Source organism: Camellia sinensis, chromosome 15 (genome assembly GCF_055761805.1).
Source record: "Camellia sinensis isolate YWXY chromosome 15, ASM5576180v1, whole genome shotgun sequence".
NCBI lineage: Eukaryota > Viridiplantae > Streptophyta > Magnoliopsida > Ericales > Theaceae > Camellia > Camellia sinensis.
Genome location: NC_138975.1, coordinates 23,835,493 through 23,863,379, shown reverse-complemented (window position 1 = coordinate 23,863,379; position 27,887 = coordinate 23,835,493). Strand labels below are relative to the sequence as shown.

Below are 27,887 nucleotides of genomic sequence, written 5' to 3'. Positions count from 1 at the left end.
AACAAAACATCCCTATAAGAGGGGTAGGGTAACCCTGTCCTAGATTTTTTACATGATCTAGACTGCACTATTTCAAACAACAAGTTTCACAACATCCTGCAAATGGGTGGCATCTTGTCCTAAGTTGGAATAGTCACTATAGCTTCACTATATGCAACTAGGTCAAATGGTCGAAAGGGTACCTCGACAAGATTACCCAATATACCTCTCACCCCCTAACACCGAGAAGTGAAAGGAAGATCAAGCGGTACAACAGCAATTCAGATCCAAGGGTTGTGTTTCCAACATGGCAGAGCCCATGACCAGTCAGCCTTTTGGGCAAGCCTCCGGCAAACTATCCAGTAACAGTGACTTATAGTGGCAATGCAAATGCAATGCAAAGAACATATACATGTAGATAAAATTTCATATCATGAATTTCAAGCCAAGTTCTCTAAATCTCAAGCAAAGTCTCCAGAAACTGTAGCTTGTTTTTCGTGCTTCTTTCGGATACGACTAGCCCTACAGTTCGGACTTCCGTGGTTCTGAATCTGATTTTACAAGTGCAATGTGAAACAGTAAAAAGACAAAAGAGTACAAATCAGGTAATTCTTTTGGAAAATCAATTTGAATCAAATGTCAAAAATGGACTACTTTGCTAGATTACAGAGTCATTGCCTAAATATTTTTGAGAAATTTAGGAAACCCGAGACTTGTGCCAAAGGCCACTTATCCATCATTACCAAAATGTTTCGGCTCGAGAACTTAGATATGATAGGGGAAGGTCATGAATTGAGCACCCCACTCACCCGATCAAAGATCGGCCTCTACTAATCATGATGTGATTTTTATTTACATTATCTGCTCTTGTTTCAATTATTAGACTAACATTACTATGTGTTTCATATAAGTATAGAATAATTTGCAAAAGTTGGAACACTTTGATTTCATGTTTGTTTGAAAATTATTTTTGATACTCGTCACTTGGAAATGTGAGTTTGTACATTAATCAATTTGTCCCAATTTTGGCAATTAGCCTCCATCCACCAGCATTCAAACAATTATATAATCTAAAGCATTTAGCCTCATGGAAAACATGCCCGACATGGCAACAATCACACGCAATGCAAGATGCTAAAGCAATAAACGCTCACCTAGTACTCCAAGGCAAGCCAAACAAAGCAAAATAATTAGAAAATATGCATGTTCCTAAACAATGTAATGTGACTAATGCAACACACACATTGATGCCACTTTTAATAGGCTCGGCTATAAGCATGGTATATGAACCAATTCAAAGCATGCGCACGTATTCGAGCAAAGAATTTTGAATTTTTACATTGGTTAGAATGATGAACTGAACCCTTATACGTGTAAGACGAATGGATGCAAGTTATGAAAAATGCTAAGTAAATATGATACTGCCATTATAAGTGGAGAAATAAAGGGAGAAAGAAATGGGGATTGGAAGACATTCAACATAATTACATATTTGCCCACGAGGGTCCAAATGAATGTCCAAGTGTCCGAATTAAACTAACTATTAGAAATCCAAATGAATGAATAAACAACTAATTAGCTAAGTTATAAACTAATAATAAGAAATAAGTTAGCTACCTAATTTATTACAATAAAGGTACACAATAAAACTAACTATCTAAGTTACTTAACACTAAAATTCATAATTATTACAATAATGCTAATTATATTTAATTACAATGATAATGAGAGCATTAATTTACAACATTTAATAGAATTAGAAAGCATAAGGATGGCATGCATGCGACAGCTTTCAGAAGCAACTCTGTCTGCCTTCATTGGAATTTGTCCTGTTTCACCTTCAACCACTACCGCTTGTTTTCTACAAAACATTCTGTTTACCAAACATTGGGGCTCAGCCGACCACCAATGAAGCCTGGCAGGCCCCAAATAGGGCCGGTCGTGCCCTAATTTTATGCAAAACTTTGTTTTTGTGCTATGAGATGAAAACATTATAGACAAAATTTTCTAAGCATATGTTTGTCCGTATTACCCTTCTCTGTCATGGAAAGCCTCAACAGAAGGACGGAGTCGTTTCCAAAACCGTCTATAAGCAAGTTGCTTGCTTGATGATCTCGGCCACGATTTGGACAAAGATCGATGAATGCAATGAATCAACACCAGCCCCTCACTTTTTTCATGGAGTGAGCTCAAAGGGGGAAGTAAAGACGCTTCAAGGGTCGTCAAAACACCATGAATTGACATGTGACGACTCTTGCCATAATAGACTCGGCATAACGTCCAGCTAAACCCAAGCAATAAAAGTTATGTTCTTTATGTTGGTCAGTTCATTTTAAGCCAAATTCATTAGTCTTTGCCATTCTTTAATCCATTTGTCCAAGGTGATGATTACGTCAACTAATGATTATGTCCACTAAATGAGAAGCATGTCAAGCGGGAAGTGATTCTCAAAATGAAAGAGAGACCATGCCGTTGGCGATGAACATCCGTAGAGATTTAGCCATTAAGCATAGATCTCTAGCTCATGTTTTTAACAACTCTCTAATGAAAGAAATGGATGGTAAGTTGCATATTAAAATGAGGCTCTTAACATGGAAATCTATTAAAGAAAAGCTAAGAACAACATACAACAAGCTATATATGAGAACTTATGATACAACAAATGAACTAATCAAAGCTTGAACCAAAACATAGGACAGCCCTAAAACAACCCCTAATAGGTGAAAAACAGTGGCTCAAGGTGCATGAAAAGAGCCCAAAAAGCTAAACAACAAGCAAAGAAAATAAGGCTAGTAAGCAAGAACAAGAAGGGATGGCTAACCCCTCCACCTTTGAAACCTCAAAGCATAATTTTTAGCCTCTTTTAAACTCTAAAAATTAATTTGGAAAGCAAAGAAAATGGTGTAAAACAAAGGTTTGAGCTATAGGTGAAGGTGCAAGAAAGAGTATTAACTCTCTCTACCCTTTGGTAGCTATCTAAACCCAAGCTTAGACACTTGAAATTGATTCAAGACAACATAAAAACACAAGAAATAGATAGCAAGAGATGGAATATGAAGTAAAAGAGAAGGTGGTAAGCTTATACCTCGTAAAGAAGTAAGCTTTTGTTTGTAACACAAACTTGGTTCAAGCACACTCTCAAGCTTGAATTGTGATGCTCAAGCCTCAACCAAAGTTCTAAGGTTATGATCTAAGGTGATGTATGGTGTATGGCTATTGGTCAAGAGAGATAGGTTGGCTCAAAGATGACTTGTATAGGAAGAAGGAGTTCTCTCTTAGGTGTATAGGTTCTTTAGAAATTTTCTAGCCCTCAAAATAGAGGTATAACCTCGTTTTTAAAGAATTTGAGCAAAACAAGTCGAAAATATCTTCAAAAAAAGACAGCTGGCGGGCTCTCAACCAAAACAGTATGGATCGCCATCGAGGAACGGCTGGCTCCCAATGGGGCACGGTCGGGCCCTAATGTGCTGCCCCACTCCCCTGTTTCAAACTCAGTATAAGGTAGCACAATGTTCAAAAATGAACCTCTAAGGTAAGAATGAGTCAAGTAGTAAGCTTTTGGGATTATTTCGGGGCTCCACTTTGGATTCCCTCACCGAGAACTCGAATCACACAATGCAGTTTTCATCATCGAGTGTGCTGGACCAAGTGCCTAAGTCTTACGGGTGGTCAAAAATGGGGTGTCTACAGTACTGGGAAGAGTATAATGATTTGGAGGAAAATGTCTATAGCGAACAGATGGCTGTAATGTGTTTTAAACATGGACTGTATCCGGAAAGCAAGTTAAAACAATCACTTACCAAACGCCCAGCCACAGCACTAAAGGACTTACGTGCCAGGATTGAGCAGTACGCTCGCCTTGAAGATGATCAGATCCCTATCAAGACGGCATTGGCTGAGCAGATAACTTGAGGAAACAGAATAGGAGCAGATCAAGGGGAGCCCCAAGGAGTCGTGATGAATAAAGTGGACAAGTCTAAATCCCACAAAGTAGTTGTTATAGTCTTTAAGGAACCTATCTGTCGTATTATGAAAAAAATCAAGAGAGAGACGTTATTTACTTTGCCACCAAAGATGCTAGGAGACCTAGCTCAGCCCAACCAAAAGCTCAGATGCACCTATCATCAGGACAGGGGGCATATGACTCAGAATTGCCGCATTGAAGCAACACCTGGAGGACTTGGTAGCTGTTGGGCACTACCAAGAATACATTGATCCAGACAAAGTGGTGACCGAGCAGGGGAATCCCCCACCAGAACCAAACGCAGAGCATCAACCCCGATTGATCATAAATGTAATTCACGGCACAACCAGTCACGAGCGAGAAGAGATACTTAGAAAGAAATTGTAAAAGCCGTGCAGATTCAGGAAGCCATGTTAGTTGGTCCAGCACCGAAAAAGGTATGAACATTACCTAAGACTCCCTTACGTCCTGTTTCATTTACTAAGAAGTACTTAGAATGAATTCAGCACCCACATACTGATGCATTGATTATAACTGTAGGAATTGGGAAACGATTCGACGTGAAACGAGTCTTGGTAGACCAGGGTAGCGCAACAGATATATCGTATTATAACTTGTTCAGGAAGCTCGGTCTCTCTGAGCGGCACCTCACCCCAGTGAAAGCTCCGTTGGTCGACTTTAATTCGCAGCCTGAATGGCCACTTAGCAAGATAGTGTTGCCAGTTGTAGTAGGGACAAACACCCTTCAGATAGAATTTTTGGTTATTAACACACCGTCTCCTTAGAACGCAATACTTGGTCGGCCTTGGATTTATCAAATGGAAGTAGTCTCCTCAACCTACCACCAACTCATCTGCTTCCCGACGAAACACGGAGTAGAATAGATCTCATGGGACCAAGTTACATCCAAGCATTGTTTCAGGGCAACCATGAAGGCTAAACAGCTCTGTAATCGAGTTCAGACAGTTGAAGTAGCAAAATAACCAGTCCTAGAAGATGTCGGAGGAACCCCAGCTGAGAAGATAGCAGTAGATCTAGAGAAAGTTTTAGTAAAGGAAGATGACCCAGAAAAGTACTTCCTTATCGGTACCTCGCTAAGCACTAATGAGAAACTTCAGTTGCTAGATTTGCTCAGGGACAATATAGAGGTATTCGTATGGTCAGCATATGATACTCTAGGGCTGAATCCAAAATTTGCTTGCCATAAACTTAACGTCAACCCTTCCACTCGACCCATTGTGCAGAAAAGCCGAAGATCTTCAGTTGAGCACACCGAAGAAGTAATTGTAGAAGTCGACAAACTCCTAGCGGCGGGGGAAATCTGACAAATTCAGTACCCATAGTGTCCAACACAGTCGTAGTCAAAAAGAAAAACAAAAAGTAGAGAGCCTGCGTCGACTTTACTTGCCTCAATAGAGCTTGTCTAAAAGACAGCTTCTCTCTGCCTCGTATAGACTAGCTGGTAGATTCTACAGCGGGGCATGAGCGTATGAGCTTTTTGGACACCTACAGCTGTTATCACCAGATACTATTATTCGGCCCAGATCAAGAGAAGACATCGTTTATTACTCCAAGAGGCACCTACCACTATAAAGTTATGTTGTTCGGCCTTAAGAATGCCGGAGCAACCTACCAACGAATGGTAACTCAAATGTTCAAAGAGCAGCTCGGTTGAACTATGGAAGCCAACATGGATGATATGGTAATGAAAAGCAAGCTTGCTACAAACCACCTCAAAGATTTGATAGAAGTTTTCAACATCCCGAAAACCCATCAACTTCGCCTCAATGCCTTGAAATACGCATTCGGGGGTAGAAATAGGGTTCGGGTACATAGTGACTCACAAAGGAATCAAGGAAAATCCGAATCAAATCAAAGCAATACAAGAAATTGAGATACCAACAATGGCCAAAAAATTGTAGAAACTAGCCGAAATGGTAGTAGCCTTAAACCAATTCATTAGCAAGTCATCGGATCGGATGAAGCCTTTCTTTCAGCTGTTAAGGTAAAATTTTACGTTCGAATGAATGAACTGAAACGCCACAGGACCTCAAGAAATATCTCAGTACACCACCTATCCTTTCCACTCCAGAACCAGGAGAAGAGTTGTACCTATATCTAACAGTCTCAAATCATGCAGTAAGCACAGTACTGATTCATGAAGTTAACAAGGAACAAAGACCAGTGTACTATATCAGCAAGACTCTTGTGGACACCGAAACACGATATCTACCATTCGAAAAGCTGGCTTACGCACTGCTTATTGCCTCTAGGAAGCTTCAACACTACTTCCAGGGTTATACGATCAATGTCCTCACTGAATTCCCCCTCAGATCTGTCTTTGGCCGAGCTGATTTCTTGGGCCAAACGACGAAATGGGCTGTTGAGCTTGGTGAGTTTGACATATGGTATCAGCCTAGAATAGCAATCAAGGCCCAGGTCTTGGCTGATTTTATCATCGAATTCATCCCCGCCCAGAGCATCGAACATCAGAACTCTAGCTCGGTACGAGTGCCACGCACCACTAAATTGAGTAAATAGTGTGCTTCAAAAGCATGGAAACTCTTTATTAGGGACATCTAGCAGCTCTACGCTGACGAATCATCCAATAACCGAGGATCGGGGACAAGAGTGGTACTCATATCTCCAGAAGGATTCATCTGGGAGCAGGCTCTAAAGCTTGGGTAGAAGGCCTCTAACAATGAGGCAGAATATAAAGCCCTACTAGCTAGATTGCATAGTGCCGAACACTTCAGTGCAGATCAACTCCTGGTTTTCAGTAATTCTCAATTGGTTATCAATCAACTCACTGGGGTCTATGAGGCAAGAGATGAAATAATGGCCTTGTATGCAAACAAGGTAAGAGATTTACTTAAGAAATTCCAATCCATATGAGTGGAACGAACCAATCGGGATAGAAACAGTCATGTTGATGCCTTCGCCTACCTTGGCTCATCAGTAGACACTAAAGATGCTAGAAATGTTTGGGTTGAGTTGTGTCAGAACTAAGCATTGTATCTCTGGATCCGGTCCTCTGCACTAACCTGGGACCGAGCTAGATAGATCCAATACTTGTTTTTCTAAGATCAGGCACTCTCCTCGAAGACAAGAAGGAAACCAATAAAATTCAACACCGATCAGCTCGATTTTGGATTTCACCGTTTGGGAAATTGTACCGACGCTCCTACCTCGGCCCTTATTTGCTATGTGTACATCCAAATCTAGTCGATGATGTTCTCTATGAAATTCACAGGGGGATTTTTGGAAGCCACGTTGGTGGAAGGTCACTGGCGCACTGTGCCCTCACTCATGGGTACTGATGGCCACAAATGCAGCAAGATGCACAGCAGTACATGCAGAAGTGTGATAAGTATCAGAGATTTGTTTCGCTAATTCATCAACCAGCCCAAAATCTTACTATGCTTACAAGCCCATGGCCTTTCGCTCAGTAGGGCTTGGACATCGTTGGACCTTTGGCACGGGGGACTGAAAATAGACGCTTCTTCATCGTTGCAACCAACTACTTCACTAAGTGGGAGGAAGTTAAAGCACTGGCAAGCATCAAAGAAGCAGACACAAAGCGGTTTGTCATAAGGAATGTCGTGGTCCGTTTCGGCATCCCACGGGTACTGATTGTAGAGAATAGAATGTAGTTTGACGGAAAGGTTTTCAAGAAGTTCTGTGCTGATCTCAAGATTAAATTTCAGAATTCCTCTCCAGGCTACCCACAAAGCAATGGGCAGGCAGAGTCGTCAAACAAGACCATCATTAACGGGGTAAAAAAGTGGCTTAAAAGTGCAAAACGCAAGTGGGTCGAAGAGCTGCCCCATGTATTATGGGCCTACGGAACCACAACACGGCATTCAACGGGGAAACACCCTACTCCTTGACCTATGGAATGGAAGTTGTTGTTCCACTGGAAATCGGTCTCCCAACCCTCTAATAGGAATTTTTTGAGATGCAAATAATGAGGAACCTATTGCACAAGCCTTGGACATAACGGAAGGCTGAAGAAAAGCATCACTGATTAGACTTGTTGCCTATCAGCAGCAACTTATTAAAAGTTTTGATAAGAAAGTTTTCCCAAGGCAATTCACACCGAGAGAGCTAGTTCTAAGGAAAGTGATGGACCACAAAAAGGTGTCTGGCGAAGGAAAGTTAGGACCTAACTGGAAGGGTCCCTACAAAGTTACCGTTGTGGCTAGAAATGGAGCATACTAGCTGGAAGATCTCAAGGGCAAAGTCGTACCTCAGCCCTGGAATATAGCCAACCTCAAAAAGTACTATCAATAGACTAGACCCTCAAATTTGTCCATCAAGTGTACAAGTATTTATCTGTTGCTTAATGAGAATGCTTCTTCACTTCTTTGAACTTTTTCTTTTTAACACCTATACAGCTTTGAGTTCAGAACAGATTATTTTAATCCAAGCCTCGGGGCATGTTTACCAAACAGACTTAGCTTTGGTGTTTACCAAACGGATTTAGCTTTGGTGTTTACCAAACGAATTTAGCTTTGATGATTATCAAATGGACTTAGCTTTGGTGTTAATCAAATGGATTTAGCTTTGATTTTTACCAAACGGACTTCATCTCGGAGCGACCGAACGAAATTTAGTTTTGGTTAGCACTTAAACATGCTAAGTGGAATTGCTTGATGGAATTATGTGTGACAACTAAAATGGACCTTAGCCAAGTGGAATTTCTTGGTGGAAACCACACTAACGAATTTTCATTATTCATTTTCCTTTTTGGAAATCATAGAATTTCTTAACTATAAATACATCAATACTTCAGCACTGCTCCATACAAAACACAAGTTGGAACTGACTTGGGTACTCCTTTCAAGATCACACTCCTAGCATTAATCTTACTCAGCTCCAGGTGGGGCAAACAATTGTTTTTCAAAACCAACCTAGACCTAAGTAAGACTCCACTTCTCTATATCTTTCATTCCATTCAACTATACTCCCACTTTCCAAGCTGAAACAGACTTCAGTAAGATCTGTCTAAGGGCAAAGATCTACAATGACAATCCTACTTTGGTCCAGGTAGGGGCAAACAATTATTTTTCTCGAACTCAACCTAGACCTAAGTAACACATTCTCATTCGATTTCAAGCCAAGCATATCAAATGACCAGACCGAGCATCTATTCGGCCCTGCAGTTCCAACAGTGCTCAGCTGAAGGCAAACAGTATAGACAAGACAAGCGTTAGTGTAAGAAAACATCAGAGCATCAAATCACAAAAATTAACAAGAAAAAGATTCATTATTCAACCAAGGCACAACTGGCCTCACAAAAGCATCAACAAAAAGAAAAAATTGTCTCAACAAGCATCAAAGGGAGCAACTCGTCAGGAAGACCAAGCTCCAATGTGTCAAAAATAAATAAAAAAACAAAAAAGAAATAAAAAGGAGCAAACTTCAAGTCTTTTCAAACAGAAACCACTCTAACTTTCATCTAAGCTAAATATCATATGAAACTGTAGAAAGAATCCCCACCTCAAAAGAAGAGCACGAACCTAACAAGAGAGAAACTCCAAGAATGCCAAAACCCACTTATATTCGGATCAAAATGTAGATCTTGACGAGCTCTACCTTTTTCTCAAAGGCACTAGGATGAAAAGGAGGATGGATCTAGATGAAATCTAAGAGAGAAGGTGAAATGTAGAAAGAGAAGCTCAAGAATAAGCTTTTTGGAGAGTTTTAGAGAGAGAGAGAGAGAGAGAGAGAGAGAGAGATGAAAAAGTGACTCAAAACTTTATCTTCTCGGACTGATATTCACACAGTTCGCTCGAGCATCAGACACAGACTCTCGCTCGATCGTGAAATTGGACACTCGAGCGTCCAATGCATTCTCTCAGCATCTGCAGACCTGCAAAAAAATATGTTGAGAGTTGTAGATTCCCGCTCGAGCATGAGAATTACCGCTCGAGCAGAGGAGCAAAATTTGTGAAGCCCGCTCGATCGTGAGAATGCCCGCTCGAGCGGAGAGGCAAAAATCTGGGCAACACAGGTTTTGAAAAGAAAGCAACCAACATGTTCCAAATGCACAATTACAACTCGATAACCAAAAATAGAGGGGAGACAAGGGAAACAAGATATGAACAACAATACGAAAGCATTAAACCCGAATCTGGAATACCATAGATAACGGGTCAGAACCGGAATCATTATAACCTTCCCCCTTTAAGGGATTTCGTCCCCGAAATTACAAGTCAAGTTTAAAACATAGTTAAATCATTCCCAACAATGTCATTCTTGTAAATTCAACACTATGACCCATTCTTCGATCATCCATCCTCATTAACTCGATGCACAAGTCCCAAATTAAAATGAAATTTACCATTTCCCAAAACATTTACAATGTTAAACCAATTCCATATTTTCGAAATTTGTCTAGCATATACAATGCTTCCAAAGTGATACAACACATAATATTTCACATTCTCATGACATATGTAATGTTTATATATAGAATCCATGTTTCTAAAATGCTCATAACATATACAATGTCCTCATAACTCAAAACATATACAATGTTCATACTTTTCATCATCATAATCGAAATTTCAATACAAAATCAAACATCAACAAATAAGTCCGGATATTTTCCACAGACTTCTGGTTCATGTTCCCAAGTTGCTTCCTCAACTCCATGACGTTTCCACAAAACCTTAACTAAGGAAATCGTCTTGCCTCGCAAAACTTGATCTCGTCTATCCAAGACCTTCACCGGTCTCTCCTCATATGAGACATCCTCATCTACCTCTAGATCGGTCCAATCCAATACATATGATGGATCCGGCTCATACTTCTGAAGCATATTAATATGAAACACGTCATACACTCTGGAAAGTTTTGGCGGCAATGCCAACCGATAAGCAACCTCTCCTATCAGCTTAAGGATCTCAAAAGGACTAATAAACTGAGGGGACAACTTCTCACTCTTCCCAAATCTCATCAAACCCCGCCTAGGTGATATTTTCAGGAACACATGATCTCCCACCTCAAAAGACAAGGGTCTCCTCCTACAATCTGTGTAGCTCTTTTGGCGACTCTGGGCCGTAATCAATCTCTTACGTATAAAGACCACTTTCTCTGTCGTTTCCCGAACCAACTCTGGACCCAACAAAGGTGCACCACCCACCTCGGCCCAACACACTGGGGATCTACACGATCGGCCATACAAGGCCTCAAATGGTGCCATACTATAGATACCCCATTTTTGACCATCTTCAAGACTTGAACGTCATCGCTTGAGCACTCGATGATTGTGTTCGTTTTGAGCACCCGAAGTCCTTAGCGGAACGCCCTGTCTTTGAGCCTCTAAACTTTGTCCTTTCTTTGCTTGGTTTTGAACCAATTCTTGTTGTTTTTGAGTCTGGAACCTTTCGGTGACTTGTCAGCCACCACCATAGGTTGTCGGCCATGGTTTCTGCTTGTTGGCCGTTGGTGCGACCGGTCGGTCACCAGTGTCTTTTTCCAGATATTTATTGACAACTGTGCTAGCTATTAGCCCACTGAGCTGCATCTTCCTACACGTGTATGGTAGGATGTTCCTAAGTTCAAGGCTTGTTTTTCTATATATAGGTGTGTTCCTCCCCCATTTTCTAGGGTTAGAAAATTTGGACAAAAATTATCTCTGTCTCTCTCTAAATTCCTCTCTCTCTCTTGCAATTTTATGCTTAGTTACTTGTTTTCTTTACACTTTTGCATACACATCCTAAACCAAATCGTGTCACCTTTGAGCTGAGGTTCCTTGGGACTTGTTTTGAGCTCTTGAATGTGGTTTTAGCTTAGTTTGGTGCCTAAACTTAAGCTTTGCTTCAAAGGTATAACTCTTACCTTGTTTACTTTGTTTCAATATACTTGTTTTACCATCTTTTCTTACTGTTTTGGGGCTGGTTTTAAACTATAAAAAGTTATGTTTTTGTGGCTTAAAAGTGGTGGTTTGAGCCCTTTTTTAGTTAGGGGTGGTTCACCCTTCTTGCTTCTTAGTTCTTAAAGCTTTTGTCCCTTTATTCATCACTTTCAAACCAACTTTTTTTGGGCCTTTTCACTACTGAATTTTAGAGTTTTTTCAGTGGCAAAAACCTTATTTTGAAGTTCAAAATTGAAGGGGTTAGCCTCCCCTCCTTGCGTCTTGTTTGCATGCCTAGTTTGCCCCATGTATTAGCTTATTGTTTTAGATTTTTGTGGCTCAAGTCCAGCATATTTTAGACTATATTTAGGGTTGTTTTGCCTCTGTTTTTTGCTATTTGTTTCATTTGAGCCTTGTATGGCATGGTTGTAGTGTAAATTCCTTCACTAGCTTGGTGTTTTAAGGCTTTAATCACCATTGGTTTGAGTTGGTTGCATGTTTTAGTGCTTTTATTGCTCATTTTCAGCACCTAATCATATATGCAACCTCCCTCCTTTCTTGGTTTTATCTTTGCTTTGAAAGTGGTTTAAACCATTTGCATGTTTAAAGCATGAAATTGAGGTATTTGTGCTTAATGGTTTAATCCCTTTGGGGGTTCATTACCAATGGCATGAAAGATTTCATGCCTAAAACAACCTTTGGTTTGAGCCACCTTTCCATTAGAGGACACTCACCAATAGACCAATGGATTAAGGAATGATTTGGTAATTAAGACGTGTAAACAAAATTGGCAAGTAAAATAAGCAAGATAAGCATCCTTTGTGTTGCATTGCATGTGTTTAAATCAGATGTTAGTTTGAACACAAGGAAAATGGAACATTTCATACTCAAAAGTGATGAAATGTTCCATTTTCCTAGGTCTCCATTGCCCTTGATCATGAATGATAGGGTAATGGACATTTGAGTCTTGTTTTGCATTCATTAAACTTGTACAAACTTGGATTTTTGGCCATCATGCAATGAAATTTTTTGGTTGATGGTTTGAAAGCCAAGAGTTTCACTCCTTTGAACTTGTGTGATGATAAGGAGGGTAACAGTACAAACAAACCTTCAATAAGTACACTATTTTGCTCTATTTTGCTCTCTGTTGCAGCAAGGTAGTCCAAGCCAGAGGTGGCCGACGGCCACCACTAGTAGTCGACCGGCCCCCCTGTCGGCCACCAATGAAAATTCAGCAGAATGTTCCTGAGGCAGAACAGATTTTATCTGGAGAAGGAGAAAGTGTAAGTGATTCTGTGAAACAAAGGCTTGTAGCAACAAAACAGTGGCCTTTTGGGTGGAAAATTGAGAATGCATGCATCCCTCATTTCCCGTGCCCATTTAGTTAATTTGTTTAGTTAATTAGTGGTAGCTAATGCTTGCAGATAGTTTAATTATTTAAGTAGATTAGTTAATTAATTCATGTTGTTAATTAGCTTAATTGCTTTGTAATTAATTACTTAAGTGTATAGCTAATTAATTTGATTTGTAATATTTAATTAGCTTACAATAGTTAGTTAAATATTGTGTAATAACCAGTTAGCTTAATTAGCTTAGCTAGTTAGCTTGTATTCATTCGAACCCTCCTACGCGAGGGCATAATGTTATAATAAGTGTGTGTGCGTGCGTGTGTGTATATTTTCCAATCCCATGTCTTTCTCTGTCACGACCCAAACCCGTCCCTATAGGTTTAGCATCATAACCGGCCAATAATCCTTGGACTATCGAAGGCCTCTGAACAGATTAACAAGATTAAGGGGCTAGCGGAATCAAATACATAAATATAGTTGTCCAATGAGCTGTGCTGACTTATATGAACAGAATATTTAAAACTTTATATAAGTATGCAATAGTCATTCATACATTATACCCACACACATTAAAGTATCTTAAGTACAGCCAACAACACTACCAAGTCTTATATGTACAAAAACAACGGAACTTAAACACAGGACTCCTCGAGAACCTCCACGTGAGGCACAATGGTTGGCTGACAACAGAACACAGATCCGAACAAAAGCCTTCAGGCTCAAACTCCAAAATGCCCACCTACATATATATATACACACAGTGAGCTAAAGCCCAGTGAATAACATTAAGGTAAAGGGGTTAGTGAACGAAATCCGAACATATCATAAGCGTAACACAAATCATAGCATAATCATTCTTGTATCAGAACATAATAATGGTACATCCCATAGAACATATCACATAACGTCTTCCGACTAGAGTAATCGGTTCCGGATACCGATTAAACACATATCACAACAATGAAGTGGCTAACGAGATCTCGTAATCACATGTATGTCATGGACCCGCATTTACATGTCGTCCCCCATGACTTGGGACTATCTATGGATGCCATAATAGATTTCAATCATAGGACATTCGTTCACGTAAACAATATCATTTTAGAAATCATAACTTGACATATTACATTTGGAACATAATTCATATCAACATATCTTTACAATAACGTTACTCACAGTGGTTTCCTGTAAACGGCCAATCAACTCTTGAGTGTTGACCTACAATCAAAAAATACATGACACAACCATATCTTATCATTACACATTCATGTGGCCAACACGACTAGCTTTCTCACTTTAATAGCCCATTCATTCCATGCTACATAACTTGTTCATATTGCCCGTATACTTGGATTCAACATATATTTTCTAATTCACTTACTTATGCTATTTCTTAGCTTATTAATCTTTAACGGCTCATAAATCATGCCTAAGAACGCCCATAAAGAGATGGGAGTGAAGATATGTACTTAAAACATCTTTTGAAAACATGCTGAAAATAAGTTGGTGGCTAGAGCCAGCTTTTCTTGGCTAAAGCCAGCAGAAGGCAAAAATAGAGCTCGCTCGAGCCAGGACTTCTTCGCTCGAGCCAGCTTCTACAGAGTTCAAAATTCTGAGAGTTCGAAATGTTGGCTCGAGCCACCACTTCTTCGCTCGAGCCAACTGTAACTTTCTGGGTAGTAAGCTTAACAAAAATGGCTTCCAAACCACCTTCAAACCTTGGGGCCTTGCATGATTTGATCAAACACACAAAAATAGCTTTAGAAAACTTCAATACAAGACCCTTGAAACATCTTTTATTCAAAAACTCATCAATTCTTGAAAGATTTGTGTCAAAACTTCTTCATGCAACACTTTTTCAACTCTTTCATGGTTTTTCATAACATGCAAATGGTGATCAATAACTTCATGAATTCTGAAACCATGGACATGATTAAAGCTCACATGCATGCAAGGATTTGGACTCTTTGGTTCAGATTAAGAACCGTGACAATTTGAGTCCGAACTGCAGTAGACCCACAAAACGAACGGAACGGGACCTCACCCTCCCGGGGCGTTCGGGGACGTCTACAGTTTCTGGCGACTCTGCTGGGGAGTTTGGAGAGCTTGACTCGAACTCATGATATCCTGTTTTGATCTCACTTATGTGTCTCTTTGCATTGCATGTGCATTGGTGCGCCTAGGACACCGTGTTTGCCATCTGCCATTCCTGAACGGTTTGCCGGAGGCTTGTCTTGTCAAGACATGACCATAAGGCTGACCGGTTATGGGCTCTGATAGTATGGGAACACAAACCCCGGTTTTACCAGGGCACCCTTTTTGACCATTCGACCTAGTGCATATTCGGAATCCATAGTGACCATTCCAAGCTAGGACAGGTTGCTTACCCGATTATAAGTTGTTTGAAACTACTGCGTGCATAGTGAAACCCTAGCTCCTGACAAAATAGGACAGGGAAACCCTACCCCAACATAGGGGTGTTTTGGCTCTCACTTATCTGCTATGTGCTTTAGAGTGTATCTCTACAGGAACGTACATACCAGTTTGCAAGATTGAGTATTAGGCCCGAGGGCACCAGTATCAGTGTTGTTGAGAAATCGGTTATCTGCGGATATCAAGTTCAGTTTTGGGAACGGTGATTTGAGAACAATGATCAGTATCGAGGAACAGTGTGTTCGGCTTACCAACTGTGTATTATGAATACCCAACTGTGCGTTGTATGTGTTTATTTTACGCCGTTATGCTGTCCAATTGTCTGGTTATTTATTGCTTTATTTATCTTTTTGCTAGGTAGTTTAGCACAATTGCTTCCAACCCGGTAGATATTCCCCAAGCACTCTGGATTAGAGGTCGTTGGCTCCATCGATCTGAGGATCTGGTAGACGGACAACCAGTGTACCACTCTCTACCCCCAGTTACTAGACAGAGGACAGCTAGGCAGAGCGCATCAGTGCAACAGTCAGTACAGAGGGCTTTATCTACCCCACCTGTGTACAGTAGGGATCAGGGTTCTGTTTCACCCACAGAGAGGGAACATATATTGATAATTCAGTCAGAACAGAACAGCATGGCTAGTTTAGAGGAGATGGTGCGCCAACTCCAAGAAAGCATGAAAGTGATGCAACAGGCTGTTGTCCGACAGGCAGAGTTCGCCAAGCAGCAGGCCACGGTTATGAATGAACAAGAAGAGTTAATCGTAAGGTTACAACAGCAAAACGGAGCATCTGCTTCGCAACAAGTTCCTCCCCCGCCAGGAATTCCTACCCCCGGGGAGACAGCTAATGTTCAGAATGACACGGACATTCCCACGGGACCACCTCCACCCCCGATCCTACCCCAAATCCAACCCCAGTTATCCAAAACACCCACCAACCTACCGGACTCTCCCTTTGAGTTCGAGACAGATCCTACAGCATTGAAATTGAGCAAGCTCGAAAAGCTGTTCAAAAGATCCCAGGGAGTCAAGACCATCCCTGACATCGAAGATGGGTATACCGACGCAGCCGTGACGCTACCTGATAGATTCAAAATGCCGCACATTGATCGATTTGATGGGTCCGGGGACCCCATGGTGCACCTGAGATTGTTTTCAGACATCCTAAGGCCAATGGGCTTCACTAGACTGCAGAAGCTGTCTCTATTTGGCCGGACCCTGTCGGGTGTAGCGGCGATATGGTATGCCAAATTGGAGGATGACGTCAAAAGAAGCTGGGACGAAATGGCTGAGGCCTTCATCTTGCGGTACTCATACAATACGCAAATCGAGATTACGACCCGGGATCTCGAGACAACGAGGCAAGAACCCAAAGAGAGCTTCTCAGAATTCGTGACCAGATGGCGGGCTAAGGCTTCGATGATGACCTTAAGGCCCATGGACAAAGATCAGATTCGAATGATTGTGCTCAATCTTCAGCCGAAGTTGATGCAAAAGATGATTGTACTCCCCTTCCCTACCTTTTCTGATCTACATGAAATGGGGGTGCAGATTGAGGATGCCTTAAAGCAAGGCTTAATTGATAATGACCGGGAGCAACCCCGCAGAACTTTCAATCGTAACACTAATGCAGGCCCGAGTGGCGCTACAACTACCAGGACCTCCGAAGTGAGTATGGTCACCACCAACCCTCCCCCAAGAACTATGGCGGCCGCACCATTCTCCGGTGCGTCCGGATGCAACCCACAAACAGTCAAATACCCACCCAAAAACACTAGAACCTTCGCTCCGCTTTATATGCCCCTGTCCAAAGCTTTGGGGGTTTTAATCAGAAAAGGGCATCTGAAGCCCCTAGAGCCGCGGCCCTTACCAGAAAGACTCCCCGCTACCCACAACCCAGCCAAATATTGTGCATTTTACCAACAGCACGGTCATGACACCGATCTGTGCTTCCGATTACGTCATGAGATTCAAGATCTCATCGATAACGGGGTGATTTTGCCTCCCGAGAAACCCAACGTTACTACAAACCCTCTTCCCACACATAACCAAGCTCCACCACCCAAAAGAGTCTACTTCATCCAAACTGGGGTCATGCCTTACGATCCTAGCATCTATATCACTCCTTCCCACCTGCCTAAGCCGGAAGTGTTCCTTCCCGATTGCACCGATTTGTGCATGATGGACATCTCCATAACCCAACCTAAGCCAGCGGTGGTGACTATCGAGAACAGGAGAGAGAAGATTCCAAAGGAGAAGGGGGTTGTTGAGCCAGAGTCTGCGAAATCTGGGAGTGGTGTTGGGAATGCTTATAGTCCAAGTGACTACATTTTGTCAATAGGCCAGGATAGGCCAGATATGGAACTACCAACAGAGGGGGAGCTGTGTGTGATCCAAGGGGACAGTCTAGGACAGGGAACGGATGATTTAACAGCTGTGGAAGAGGATCTTGCCAAGCTCCGATTTTACAGTAACCAAGATCCAGAAGACTCAGCCGTCAACTGGTTCGATTATGAGGAATCAACAGAGGCTACGGGATGGTTGGACGATCAGCCAGATGTGGTAGGAGAGTTTCAGCCACAACAAGGCCCGGCAGGGGCAAGAATGTCAGTGACAGCCGGAAGGGTTGAAGAACAGAGTGCGTCGCCGGAGAGCGCCGGCGTCAAGAATTTCGCTCGGGGTTGGAACATTTCTAGTACAGGGATTATTGAACGGTCGGCTGCATTGACACAGTCGGAACAGGAAAGATTTCAAGATTCCGAGAGAATCAAGAAGGCAAAAGCCCATGTGGGGACTGAGGTTGCTGTAAGCACAGAAATGGAGAATGCCGCGAGCATAGGGATAGAAGGTACTGCGAGTATGAGAACAGTCATGCCAGAACCGGACAGGTGCCTGTTGGCTGCAGATGAAATGTGGTGGGAGGACGATGATCTATGTCTTGCCCACACAGACGAAGATTGGGGGAGTAACCAACCAGATGATACCTGGTATGTCGGCGAAGTTGATCACATGACTAGGAGTGGACGGTATTTCAAGCCTCCACACCTAGATCAACCAGAGGCGTCTGGAAAAGATAGGGAGGCAGAGAAGCCAAAAGAAAAGCAACTCGAGGATGAGGCCGTATTGAGACAATTGAAAAAGATACAAGCTGATATCTCCATCTGGGGGCTGCTTATGGCTTCTCGAGTACATAGACAGGCTGTCCTTTCAGCCATGGACAAGGCCAAACTCTCGATAGAGACTACACCAGAGCAGTTGGTTGGATTACTTTTTTCGGGAGGAGCTACCCCGATGCTGACATTTTCCGACAAGGAATTACCACCCGAGGGGGCAAACCATAACAAGCCACTCTACATCTCTGTGGAGTGTAGGAATAAATGGATACCGGTGGTTCTTGTTGACACAGGGTCCTCCATCAACGTCTGCCCGGCAAGGACAGCCTATGCGATTGGTTTGAAAATCGCGGACTTTGTGCCAACAACCCAGGTGATTCGGGCGTATGACAACACAAGCTGGGAAATAATGGGAACAGTTAAGATTCAAACAAAGGTTGGGCCGGGACAACATGAGATAGATTTCCATGTCTTGGAGGTTCCTGCAACTTTCAACCTGCTTTTGGGGCGGCCGTGGCTGCATCAGGTAAAGGCAGTCTCCTCCACCCTACATCAAGTGGTGAAATACCCCTATGGGAAGGGAGTAGCCATTGTCTTCGAAAATTCATCGATTCATCCGCCGCCGGAGGTATCCACGCCTATTCTAGAAATCGAGCATGGCATGGAGGATGTGTTCATATCAGGTTTCACCCTAGCTGAGGCTCAGGTTGTACAGAACATCATGGCAGCTAATGAAGGGATATATGTCAGTGTTTAAGCAGTCTATCTCATGAACAAACTCCAACACATCCCCGGGATGGGATTGGGAAGGAGCGGCCGGAAAGGCGTCGCAGCATTAGCCGAAGTGCCATACAACCCTCATGCCTTTGGATTGGGTTATCTACCCACCAAAGTGGACTGGATAAGGAAGGGAAAGGAAATGGCTAGAAGAGCCAGAGCAAAACAGGCTGGGAAGCCTTTTGAGTTGATGCATAGGCCCATTCAAGGTACCCTAAACGGACGCTTCGTCCGGGAGGGGGAGGATTTTCCGTTTTGCGGTTTCCCAGAACCGTGGCTGAACGCGGAGAAGAAGCGCGTGCCAGGTTTCGAGATCTTCTTCGACCTGCAAATATCCGGGGATGACGTTGCCGAAGAGCAGACAGACCCGTCAGCTGAGTTTGAGCAGAGTAAGGAAATGCAGTCTGAGGACGCTGAAAATGAAATGTGGGTAGCGCTGGCATGTCTACTTTCAGATCCTCCGATCGAACAGAAGTGCTTGGGGGACAACTCCTCGGTATGCATGATCGGGAATGAAATGGCTGCGGGCCTACCATCAACTATTTTGGATGCATCCATCGCACCCTCTCTCGTCTGGCAATATGAAGAGGGATTTTTATCAAGCAGCACCGGGTCAGGTAGTGAGCCGGAATCTGATTCCACCGAGTCTTGTGAGTTGGAATCAGGTCCCAGCTCGATTGAGTCTGAGTCCGGTATTCCTAGGGGTGATAACCCGGATGCCACAGTCATGTCTAGGTCGTCATTTTCTTTCTCTTTTGAGTCTGTTGTAACAGAAGAATCGGACAGCTTGGAAGTATTTAATGAGAATGATGTGGATGTGGTTTCTGAGTATTTTTCTGTGCCTTTGATTTATTGCTTAAATCAGGATTTTCAAAATTTCGATGAAAACGTTGAGGAAGAAATTCCCCCGGTTTTGCAATGGTTAATTGATCAAGAGCAGGAAAGATTTGTTAAACCCTTAATGGATGAAATCACTACTGTGAGTGTTGGTATTGAGAAGGACCTGCAGCTGGTCCAGATCGGGTCCACGTTGTCTTCGGAGGAACGCGAGCGCTTAGTCACTTTATTAAAAGATTTCAAAGACGTTTTCGCGTGGTCCTACGAAGACATGCCTGGAATCGATCCTGAGATTGTACAGCACCGGATCCCTCTTGACCCCAAGGCCCGACCGATCAAACAAAAGCTCAGAAGGATTCGTCCGAACTGGGCCATCAAAATTAAGGAAGATGTCACCAAGCAGATCGATGCAGGCTTCCTGCTGGTATCCGAATACCCGACTTGGTTGGCCAACATTGTTCCAGTACTGAAGAAAGATGGCAAAATTCGAGTATGCGTGGATTTCAGGGATTTGAACAGAGCTAGTCCGAAGGACGACTTTCCCTTGTCGCATATTGATGAGTTAGTGGACTTCACAGCGAGGCACGCTTTGCTTTCGTTTATGGATGGTTTCTCAAGCTACAATCAGATAGTGATGGCACCTGAAGACCGGGAGAAGACTGCTTTCACCACCCCGTGGGGGACGTACTGCTACAGAGTCATGCCGTTTGGGTTGAAGAATGCTGGAACTACATATCAACGGGATGCGACCACAATATTGCATGATATGATCCATAAAGAGGTTGAGGTGTACGTGGACGACATGATTGTCAAATCCAAGGAAAGAGAGGGCCACTACACTGCCTTGCAAAAGTTCTTTCAAAGGATCAGAGAATTTCGGTTGCGGCTGAATCCTCAGAAATGTACATTTGGTGTTACAGCGGGAAAAATGCTGGGGTTTCTAATTACACAAAGGGGCATCGAAGTCGACCCTTCCAAAATCAAGGCCATCTTAGAAATGCCACCACCGAGGAATGAAAAAGAGGTGCGAGGCTTTCTGGGTAAACTGCAATTCATAAGACTGTTTATCTCAAAATTAACCTTGACTTGTGAACCACTTTTTGGTCTCCTGAAGAAAGGCAAGAAATTCTAATGGGACGACCGATGCCAAGCTGCTTTTGAACAGATCAAGGAATATTTGCAGAACCCGCCCGTGTTGTCACCGCCGGAGTCGGGGAGACCGTTGATATTGTACCTGTCAGTGACCGAGACCACAATGGGCTACATGCTCACACAAGAATCCGATGACAAGGTGGAAAGGGCCATCTACTATCTGAGCAAGAAGATGCTAGAGTATGAGACTCGCTATACGCCATTGGAAAAGGCTTGCTTAGCTTTGGTATGGGCTACCAGGAAGCTGCGGCACTACCTGCTAGCTCACTCCGTAATGTTGGTTTCACGACTCGATCCCATCAAATATCTTTTTGAGAAACCGGCACTTACGGGTAAGCTAGCTCGTTGGTTGATGTTGCTCTCCGAATTTGATCTAAAATATGTGACGCGCAAGTCAGTTAAAGGAAGAGCAGTAGCGGAATTCCCAGATGAGGCCATTTTGCACATCGACGATGAAACTTGGATAATGTACTTTGATGAAGCGTCAAATCAGTACGGGTATGGGATAGGAGTGCTGCTGATAGCGCCTAACAAGTCCCGTATTCCTCTAGCCTTCAAACTCCGATTCAAAGTCTCGAACAATGAAGCAGAATATGAGGCATGCATTGCCGGTCTAGAGGCGGCCCTAGAACTAGGGGCAAGACGGTTGGACGTCATCGGGGACTCGAACCTTATTGTGTCTCAAGTAAAAGGAGACCGGAAAGTCAAAGAAGAAAAGATGATGATGTACCACCAGACCTTGGACTTGTTAATTCCTCGGTTTGAGAAGCTAAACTTTGCTCATCTACTGAGAGAGAACAACAGGTTCGCAGATTCTTTAGCAACTCTATCGTGCATGATAGACATTCCGTTCGGGATCCGGATTCGTCCCGTCATCATTGACCAGAAATTCGAGCCAGCATACGAGTCAATTGCTGCCATAGATGAAGTTCAAGACGAAAACCCCTGGTATTACGACATTTGGAATTTCTTGGAGAAGGAAGCATACCCACCAGGGGTAAATGCCAAGGATAAAAGGGCAATCAGAAGAATGGCCGTTCTGTTCATCATCTGTGGGGGTAAACAGTATAAGAGAGGTCACCTACGAATGCATAAGCTGTGTGTTGAAGCTGAGGAATCGAAGCGCCTGATGGAGGCCATCCATGGAGGGGAATGCGGTGCGCATATAAACGGAGTAATGCTAGCACGGAAGATCCTCAGACAGGGTTACTACTGGTCCACCATGGAAGAGGATTGTATCGATTTTGTCCGGCGATGCCACAAATGCCAGATCCATGCGAATCGCATGAATATTCCGCCGTCGAAGCTGTACAGCATGACTTCACCATGGCCATTTTAAGTTTGGGGAATCGATGTGATCGGGGCTGTCACTCCAAAAGGGTCGAATGGGCATGAGTTTATCCTGGTCACGATAGATTATTTCACAAAGTGGGTCGAGGCCCAATCATACGCGGTGTTGAAGGCGTCGCACGTCGCAAAGTTCATTAGAAACAACATCATCTGTCGTTACGGGGTCCCGAACGAGATAATTTCAGACAACGGTTCCCACTTCAAGAAGGAAGTGATTGACTTGTTAGAGAAATACAACGTGGCTTTTCATAAGTCATCTACCTATCGGCCGCAAACCAACGGAGCAGTTGAGGCTGCCAACAAGAACATCAAACGCATATTACAGAAGATGGTGGAGACCTACCGGGACTGGCCAGATAAACTGCTGTTTGCTCTGTGGGGCTACCGGACTTCAATCAGAACTTCTACTGGGGCGACTCCATATTCATTGGTTTATGGAATGGAGGCTGTTCTACCTATCGAAATTGAGGTTCCGTCTTTGCGAGTATTGGCTGAGTGTCAAATAGTCGAAGCAGATTGGCAGCAGAGCAGGTCTGAGGAACTCATGCTCTTTGATGAGAGAAGACTGAAAGCACTGTACCATGTTCAAGGTTACCAACGTAGAATTGCCCGGGCTTTCAACAAGAAAGTTAAGTCCAGGAATCTAAAGGAAGGAGATTTGGTGCTCAAGGACAACCGAGCTCCTATCCACGACCCTAGGGGCAAGTTCAGACCCAATTGGACTGGCCCCTACTTCAACAAGTCCATCTGGTCAGGTGGAGCTGTGGTTCTGATGGACCTAGATGGCCTAGAGTTCTCCCAACCGATCAACATGGACAAGTTGAAGAAATATTACCCCTGAGAGGCTCGCTAGGCCGAAAACCAGAAAGGGCGACCTAAGCAAAAGTTAGAGCACAAAAAATTAGAAAATATAAAAACTGAGCTCGCAAGGCTGAAAACCCGCAATGGGCGGCCTTGGCAAAAGTTAGAGCGCAAAAGGAGAGTGAAAATACTCGAGCGAACCTAGGCCTGAACTACGTAAGGCTTGATTCCCATCCTTGGGATACGTAGGCAACTTCATCCTGGAGTTCAGACATAAACTTTTCCCCAATCAACTTTGTCCAGTTGATCATCTCGGTCATCTTTGTCTACTCGGCATTCAAGAGTTCAGTTAAGGTCTCCAGTACAGTGCTTTGTAGACTAGGGGCAACTTTCCGCTACTATGCAGTGTCTCGGTACTCTTCACACTAGGGGCAACTTTCCTGTTGCAGGGATCCGGGGTTATGCTTCTCGGTGACAGATCTCAGGCTTGTCCAGTTCTAATCCACATCGAAAATGTCTTTGAAAAGTTTTAATAAAAGCTGACTTTGTTCAAATTACAACTAAGACCATTTTTGGACCAAAGCCAAAAATTTTCAGTACCACAACCTTCAATTTCATTGATTTCAAAACAGAGTTCTCCTGCTCTTGCATATAATCGAAGTTGTTTTTTTTTACATTCATAAAGAAAACTTGAAAGTACTAATAAAGAAATAAATCTGGGGCATAGTCAAGTTAGGTGTTCCTGCGTCCCCTCCCAGAGCTGGTCGAAGCCTCTGACGCCAAGATGGGCCCGACCTGTGCCTCCTCATTGAGCCAATCCAAGCACTCATCAGACAAAGTGCAACTGAAAGTAGAAACGGGGGCCAGGAGTTCTCTTGTCCTCCACGCTCTGGCCTGCCGAGCAAGCTGTGCGCCTCGGGCTGGGAATGCAGCAGGATACTCTATCCCCTCTGGCAGGCAGGTCTGATCATGGCCAAATTGACGTCGAATCCGGAATGGGAAGTAGAATACACAGTGAGTGAGACCAATCAATTGAATCCCCGGGACATGTTGTAACTCATTGCCGGAAGGCTGAGCCAAGGGCACCGCCAAGCAATACGGTCTGCGGACAAGCGGCACATCTAAGCGAACCACCATCCCTCATCAAGGGCATTGACTAGACGGTGCCGGAAGAAGTAGCCGCGAGCTGAATATGCTGGGCAAGAGTCCACAACCTGCAGTTTGTCCATCAACCATACCTGGGAAGGGATGAAAAAAGAGAGAATAAAGAATAGAGAGATGTACGATGAGAGAAAAGTGAGAATAGGGTTTTTGTGAGAAAAAACGAGCTTGAGGGCCGAGCGATGTGAGCAATATATATGCGAGATTGGGTGGGAAACATTACCTGTAGTAGTAGTGGGCTCCCTGCTAATCTGGTCGTCTCACGACGATAAAAAGCGTCTAAGCCCATCGACGTCTCAGCCAGAGTCATGGCAATACAGCTCTTGCCCTCCTTCAAGCCTTGGGCAACCCCGGTCAGCCGGACACTAGACCCTCCGGAGCCTGAGACAAATCGAAAATGAGATAGCATGCACAAACAGAGGGCGTGTCGCCGGAAGCCTTGCCAATGATGGTTGTTGCGATCACCGGCATCAGAAAACCGACCGATCAAACTCGGAATATCCAGCATCCCGTCACAAATCAGAGACCGGGCGTCACGCATACTGAGTCCGTACATTTGCCCTAAGGATTGGGCATGACCAAAATTAAGTTGGGGCAGGAGCTCCTCGCCGCGCTCGGACTCCATTAAGGCTCGGAAATCTTCAAAGGTAGGACATATCTCTTGCCCAGCGAAGCTAAAGACATGCGTCATCGGGTTCCAAAACCTCACCGTAACATGGAGAAACGGAAGATGCAACGGGGTACGACCCAGAGTGAATAGTGCATTTATGTCGAAACCCCGGAAATTCAACTTTTCCGAGCCGTCCAAGGTAGCAATCCAAGCTGTGAGATTTCGAGCAAGAAACTCTTCCATTAGAGCAAATCAGTGTGGAATTGAGAAAAACTACGAAGCTGGGATCTTTTACAGGAGATAAGGTTGGGTGGAGGACAGGTGTCAATATTCTGGTGATTCCCTCATTCATGGCCGGCCAGCCAAATATTGTGCCGACCGGCCATAACTTTTTGCCGACCGAATAAATTTCTGGCCGATGGTCTTCCTCCTTGTTGCCTGAGCTGTTTATGCTAGGGATTGGGGAACTCCACCACCTCCAATTCCCCCCGGTGATCGATTCTTGCGGAGTCACGCCTGTCTGCTTATCGAGTTGTTATACGTTTGCTTATCGAGTTGTATTTCACTCTCTTTAAGTCTTTGATTTGTTTATCGAGTTGTACTCACACTTGGTTGGTTATATCATGCCTTTGTTTTGCTTATCGAGTTGTAAGTCAGTTGTACTCACACTTACGTAGACCGCATGTTTTGCTTGCGTAGACCGCATGTTTATAATCAATTCCATTACTTGTGTAGACCGCATGTTTTGCTTGCGTAGACCGCATGTTTATAATCAATTCCATTACCTGCGTAGACCGCATGTTTTGCTTGTGTATACCGCATGTTTATAATCAATTCCATTACTTGCGTAGACCGCATGTTTTTCTTGCGTAGACCGCATGTTTTGCTTGCGTAGACCGCATGTTTATAATCAATTTCATTGCTTGCGTAGACCGCATGTTTTGCTTGCGTAGACCGCATGTTTTTGCTTGCGTAGACCGCATTGCTTTCCTTGCGTAGACCGCATGCTTTCCTTGCGTAGATCTCATGTTTTCCTTGCGTAGACCGCATATTTTGCTTGCGTAGACCGCACGCTTGAAACCAATTTTTTGCTTGCGTAGACCACATGCTTATGTTCAATTTCATTGCTTGCGTAGACCGCATGCTTATGATCAATTTCGTTGCCTGCGTAGACCGCGTGCTCCACTTACATGTCTGTGCCTTCACAGCATTGTTATGCTTCCCACTTGCTTTGCGTTGTCACGCATTTTCAAGTACATTAATATGCATGTTGTTAATCACATTGTACCTGTTAAGTTTGTTTTCTTTGCAGGCACGATATTGTATGTACGGTTCATTTAAGGCTGGTGTAACCCGACGAACCGGACAGGTATGGTATACTTCGAGTGAGACGTAACGAGAATTGCATAATTCTCTTATATCCTTTCTGCATTGTAGTGTAGTTTGGTGAATGCTAGCTTAAAATTGTCGCATGTTATGCTTCGTCACAGCTTTCTTTGCATGATCATAAGTTATGTTCGGCTTTGTGCATTGTCTTGCATCTTGCCCCCGCCTTCGGGCGCACATCTTGTTTGTCTTGCATGTTTGTCTGAGTCTTCGGCCTTGTCAAAAATGGGTCGTCTCTGGGCTTTGACATTCACTCCCGTCATTGTTATGACTTTCGAGTTCTGTCAAAGAGGGGCAACTGTAGACACCCCATTTTTGACCGTCCTCAAGACTTGGACGTCACCGTTGGAACACTTGGTGATTACCCTTGTTTGTGTTCGTCTTGAGTTCCCGGAGGTCTCGGTTGCACGCCTTGCCTCAGGATCCCTCGACTCGACCGTGTTGTGTCTGGTTTTGCACCAAACACTTATGTTTTGCCTTGGAGGGGCAGGGAATGCCTTGTGAGGCATCCCCACACATCACCGGCCATGGCTTGAGGCCACCGGCCAGTGATCTTATGCCATCGGCAATGTATATTGCCGGTCGGCACTCTTTGTTGCCGGTCGGCCATTTATTTTGCCAAAATGGCAATTTTGAATGGCCGATCACTGTTCATCTACTTTTAGTAGATATTTTGTGCTCTGTTCCCCTCCATACACGTGTATGGAGGGATTTTCCTCTAAGCAAGCTTGTTTGGTAAGCTTTGCAAGAGGAAACTTCTATAAGAAGAGAGCTCTCCTCCTTCTTCTAGGTTGGAGTTTTTAAACACAAAAACCAGAGCTTACACATATACATCTGATATATACACACACTCTCTCTATATTTCCCTCTCTCTCCTCCCTTGTGTGTGTTTTCTTGGCCTAAAAGTTCATTTTGACCTTACTTTTGCACTAACACACACACCATTACACCTTGCTCCGAGATTGAGAGGCATTGAGGGTTGTTTGTTGAGGTTTTGGACTGATTTTGGTCAGTAGAGGGTGGCTGGACCAACTGTTCTTCAAGGGTTCTTCAAGGGTAATCACTTTACTTTAGTTTCCCCAATCTTGCATTGGCTTTTGACCTATCTTG

At 43.6% G+C, this 27,887-nt stretch overlaps 1 protein-coding gene across 1 annotated transcript; it reads left to right on the top strand.

The window, feature by feature from the left end:
- The first annotated feature begins 5,621 nt into the window (after positions 1-5,621).
- LOC145812862 (uncharacterized) lies at positions 5,622-7,833 on the top strand. Its single transcript, XM_082908087.1, has 4 exons — positions 5,622-5,771; positions 5,990-6,448; positions 7,396-7,569; positions 7,651-7,833. The coding sequence occupies exons 1-4, from the start codon at positions 5,622-5,624 to the stop codon at positions 7,831-7,833; spliced, it is 966 nt and encodes a 321-aa protein (XP_082764213.1).
- Positions 7,834-27,887: the final 20,054 nt, after the last annotated feature.